General features: G+C 38.8%; 2 protein-coding genes across 2 annotated transcripts in view; one reads left to right on the plus strand and one right to left on the minus strand.

Moving 5' to 3' along the window:
- LOC137988223 (serine/threonine-protein kinase 40-like) overlaps window positions 1–2,779 on the minus strand; it is an 11,932-nt gene extending 9,153 nt beyond the window's left edge. Inside the window, exon 1 of the mRNA XM_068834276.1 lies at window positions 1,962–2,779. Coding sequence (XP_068690377.1) covers window positions 1,962–2,627 — 666 coding nt within the window. The 5' untranslated portion in view covers window positions 2,628–2,779. The remainder of the gene's footprint in view (window positions 1–1,961) is intronic.
- Window positions 2,780–2,844: 65 nt separating this feature from the next.
- Window positions 2,845–5,000, plus strand: part of LOC137988224 (uncharacterized) — an 8,935-nt gene continuing 6,779 nt past the window's right edge. Inside the window, exons 1-4 of the mRNA XM_068834278.1 lie at window positions 2,845–3,011; window positions 3,575–3,719; window positions 3,818–3,942; window positions 4,684–4,836. Coding sequence (XP_068690379.1) covers window positions 2,975–3,011; window positions 3,575–3,719; window positions 3,818–3,942; window positions 4,684–4,836 — 460 coding nt within the window. The 5' untranslated portion in view covers window positions 2,845–2,974. The remainder of the gene's footprint in view (window positions 3,012–3,574; window positions 3,720–3,817; window positions 3,943–4,683; window positions 4,837–5,000) is intronic.

Genomic DNA, 5,000 nt, shown 5'->3' on the forward strand with positions numbered 1-5,000 from the left:
TACCGCCCGAGCGGAGAAATACAGTCACTTTGAACTAAAGAACATCACATTTAAGGAAAATAAATTGCTGATGCTGTTTTAAAATTGTTTTATAGTGTTTTTCCTGGTTATACGGAATTCCTTGAATAAGCGCCCCATCGGCGGTGCGGCACTTATTCGAGGGTGGCGCTTATTAACTTTTTTGTCCCAGATGCGGCGCTTATTCGAGGGCGGTGCTTATTCAAGTAAATATGGTAGTCAAATTTGGGCTCAATTTTTGAAATGTCTCTTTAACTTAGCTTGACACACTTTCCCACCAAATCACTTTTTTCAAGGGCTTTTCAAGTGCCCTTGAAGTCCAAAATTAAATTCCAGGGCTTTTAAAGGACTTCAAGGAGTCGCATGAACCCTGATAACTAGACTATTTAAAGTGCCCATAACCCCAAAATGCTAAAATTAATCTTTGCACCTGTTCAAAACTGTGGCCATTTTTTCCTTTTTCTATCAAATCCTGCCATTTTATAGGCTTTTAGTTTTGCTCACGACCGAGTCAGAAGGGGAGTGGGTCTATTCCTGCTTTGATGTCACAATCTACTTTGTATGCATTTTTACTACGAGTTAATGCAATGTAAATCAGTTTGTGATGTCAAAACAGGAATAGACCCACTCCCCTTCTGACTCCGTCGTGACCAGTAGAAGTTTTGAAGCCTATAAAAAGGCAGGATTTGATAGGAAAAGGAAAAAAAAAGGCCGCAAGTTTCTTACAGGTGCAAAGATTCATTTTAGAGAAAAAAATATTTTGGGGTTAGGGGCACTTTAACTCATCACATGGTGTACAAATTGACTGCTACAGGTGGCAAGACCTTAATCTAAAGCAACTAAAACGAGAAATTGTGTTGTTAAATATCTTTCACTACCGGGGTAAGAAAGAAACAAGAGCAAGAGCACATTTAGGTTACAACTGGTTCAACTCTTGGAATCAGCCAGCTAGAATTTCTTTGCATAGTGCACTCAGTGTGTTTGAAACTGTAGTCTTCATGAAGACAGCTGTGATTAATCAGGCATTTGAAATAAGTCGTCTTGGATCAAGATTGTTTTGACAAATTAGAGCTTTACATTTAAGATCCCCATACAACCAATTCAATGGACAATCCAAAACATAATTGACATTATGAAGACAATAGGTGCCCCATTTTTTGTAATTTAATCATTATCAGTTAAACAAATATCGATTTAATGACAGCCTCGATAATAATCTTAGCTTAACATGATTATCAATTCATTCAACTGAGAATAAACTTGAATTCCTAGCACAATTTATGTATAAAACGCGAAAAAAGGTCACCATAAATGCAACCCCGCCCGACTGGAAAGCCAACCAGGTATAAAATAAGCACAACAACGTTTCAAAATTAAAGTCTAAGAAAAAACCAGTTAAAGCAACTCTCGCCCACACTTTCTTATATCAAGTACGTGATGAAATGATGGTGTGCCCACAATCTTAAACTTCGAGGAAAATTCTTGAGTATATCTTTTTCCCAACACAGCAAAAAGAACCAAAACACCATTGTTTAAACACTCGTCTTGAAGATGCAATAATATGTTTAGAACGAATAAATGTCTTTGATATATTTCACTATCAGAACAAACTCAGGCGATTACCTTGAATAACGACATCCCACGCAATCGATTATTTGTTAGAGGTAACGTACTGCATGGGGAACCGTTGTCGAGGGACAGAGAAAAAGCGTTGTAAGTCTTGACTGTCAAAGCAGCATTTTTTAATTCAATTACGTTGAGCCGCTTCCAAATAGGCTTATCCTTACGAGATATGACAACAGTATAGAACTGATTTAATAGGATTCGAAATAAGCTTACTTCAGAATAAAGTAATTTCGCAAAGGTAAACCAATAGAGTTTACTTAGTAAACATACATGTACTATATACCAACAGAAGGCCCAGTTGCAATTGGTCTCCTTACCTTGTGCAGGCACTCTACCACTCGAACAATGTCGTGAAATATTATAATTGTCTCCCTTTCGGACAGTCGTTTCTCTCGAATCACGTAATGCTGTAAGTTAATCAAATCAGCCGTATCCGAACTGAAGTCGTGAGCGCACAAGCAGTCAAGAACTAAACAAAGGCGATGTCGAATGCGATACTGTCTTGCAACACTCGCGCTTTGCTGTGGGCGGTGAACGTTTGTTGCGCCACTCGAGTCTTTATCAGGGGGAATTTCCTCATAGTATTCGTCCTTGAAAAGTCCGTGATGGTGTACAACGCCATCTTGGTCGTGAAGAAGAGATAGCAAAGAATACTCAGTGTGTAATAACATCTTTCCTTGTTTATCGTCCTGAGTCTCGCGTCCCGGGTCGGCCAACGTGTGGATTTTAATGGAATAAAAGTCATCTGTACCATCCTTTTTCGCTAAACACTGAACGATGCTTCGTACAGGTGAATTACCCAATCTAGGTCCAAGTAAGTACGGACCAGCGCGTTTCAGCGTTCCACGATTCGAAGCTCTGATCAAAGCCCTTCGCGAACTCAGAGACGAACTGGAAGGAGTAGAATTCGACGACGATTCGCCTGATTCAAGGCAAGACGCCTTTCGCTTTACTCCAGTTGTTCCACTGCTGCTAGAGCGCATTCTTGATGAGCACACTCTGGAAACAAAGAGACCTTTCGTTTGAATTGTGTCACATCGGAAGTGATTCCATTCAAAAAATGTTTGTTTGAAGTTCAGGTTCTCTCGGCCAAGGGCACACCGCTCAAGCCCAGGCCGAGGATTCAAAAAGTTTCAGACTTGATATCTTATTCAGCGACATGGATGACAGACATTTTATGTAAAAAAAATCTCCGTTTGTGGCAAAAAAATCTCCCTTTCATTGAACGTAATATTGAAAAATTGGAACTTGGAACTTGTTTCACACACTTTTGTTGCCATGGTGAAAGGACGCCCAACACGTGCGTTACCAAAACACAGACAACATCAAAATGGCAGAGCTCTTATCAAAAGCCACGGATTCTAGAGGTAGGATCTCTCTCGTCTTGAATCAATAAGGGGCATTATAACTACTTTAAGAGTCTCAATTTCATGCCAACAGAATATTCTTACAATCAATGTAATGTCAAGGAGGAACGGACTATTCTAGTTTCTTTCTGCATGGTAGCCTATATCGTGGATGCTCGTCAAGAATGTTAAATACTCTAATAAAAGTAACAATCTCGGCGTTCTCATCGAAAAGTTATCATTTTCATTAAGAATTTAGAGCTCCATGATTCTGATTATTGTAAAGACATCCTCCTTCTTTGAACAACTTGCAATATATTTGTTGGGACAATAATTCAGTCGTTAGTTTATCACACCATGACCATATATATATATGTATATATATATATATATATATATATATATATATATATATATATATATATATACTGAAAATACAGCTAAAAGCCCAAATATCCTAAGAGACTCTAGAGAGATCTTCATTCTAATTTCTAAGTTTAGGCTGTCTCCTAAATCTACCTTCAGATATGTTCAATAACAATAACAAAAGCTCTCCCTTGTGTAAACTTTATTTGATTTATCAGGGAATGATTATGTTCATTCCTTGAGGCCAACTGTTAAGCCCTACTTCAAGGATGGCCTTGGAAGCAAATCAATTGGGGAACCTGAGTGGAGACCTCACCCAAGAAATGCTCTTTCCGTGCCCAATAGACTCGACAACTCAGTTAGGTTAGTACCAGTGCGAAAAAAATTAATGTTTTTTTGGTAGGATTTTGTGTCTTATGGGTAGAAAGAAAGTACTGTTTTGTCTTGCTGAAAATTTTCAGGGGTGGTAATGGTCTAGACTGGTTTTCAAGTATTCGCTGTGCTTCACACGAAGAGAATACGCACATACCCTCTCAAGAAAGACAAAAAGAAGCAGTGTGTCATCTTGACACCACCTGTGACAGAGGTAGGGCAACATAAGAATATTTTTTGCCATGCCCTAATTTTAGCTTGTTTCTTTTCTCACTGAGTCAAGGGGGAGAAAGGAGGGAGATAAAATTCAGGCATACAGTAGTAGGCACTCAGGAGCATGTGCAACAGGTCTACCTCTGCGACTTGGGTTTAACTCTCAGCCCCAAGGCTGTATGTGGGTTGAGTTTCAGTCAATTTCAATCTGCCTCGGAAGGTTTTTCTCTGGATAATCTGGTTTTCCTCCCTCAGCAAAATCGACTCTCAGTCAATTACATGTACATCCTGGCTGCGGGTGGATGCCATTGATAGGGATAACCACTGGTATTGTTCCCTTTCATAGTCATAAATGAATAACGTTGGTAGTGTAAGGTCTAAAAACTGGCAGTAGAAAATTAATCCTAGCAGGTGAAGAAATAGATCTTTAAGCACTAACTCAAGACAAGTTTCAATTTAGGAAGAGACAATTAGGACTTCCCCCTCTCCTTCCCGACAGGGTCTCTAAGGAAGAGTGCATGTATAACCAAATGATAGTGTATTATAATTAAACTAAACAAGATTGCAGGCTGCTGGATGGATAAACAGCTACCACTAGACACTACAATCCAGCCTTCATTTGAACCAATTTCTTGTTCAAAGATCTCCAAATGATGACATTTCCTCATTGCATTTGAGTTTTGAAGCATGGATTCCATTTTTTCTCTCCCATAATAGACTACTTCTTTGTTTTGCTTTACAGCACCACAATCACTTTTTAATGAAACAGAGCAAAAATCAACAAGACACTTACAGCCGTCAATTGAATATGATACTTATGATGACTTTCAAAAAAATTACATGAAGAGACCACTAGAAATGTCCTTAAGGATGTCCGTAGGAGCTAAGAAGAAAGGTATGGCAAATATTAGAGTTTTATAATAAATTAATCTGGACCTGAAAAGATGATGTAAGGTTTGCTTCAAGCAGTGCAAAAGAACCATTTCTTGCCATAAGTTGGCAAAATTTACGGCCATTCATAGAGGCAGAGATTCCAGTAAGATACCAATACAGCTGCCT

The sequence above is a fragment of the Montipora foliosa genome, unplaced genomic scaffold, assembly GCF_036669935.1.
Source record: "Montipora foliosa isolate CH-2021 unplaced genomic scaffold, ASM3666993v2 scaffold_412, whole genome shotgun sequence".
In the NCBI taxonomy this organism is placed as follows: Eukaryota; Metazoa; Cnidaria; class Anthozoa; order Scleractinia; family Acroporidae; genus Montipora; species Montipora foliosa.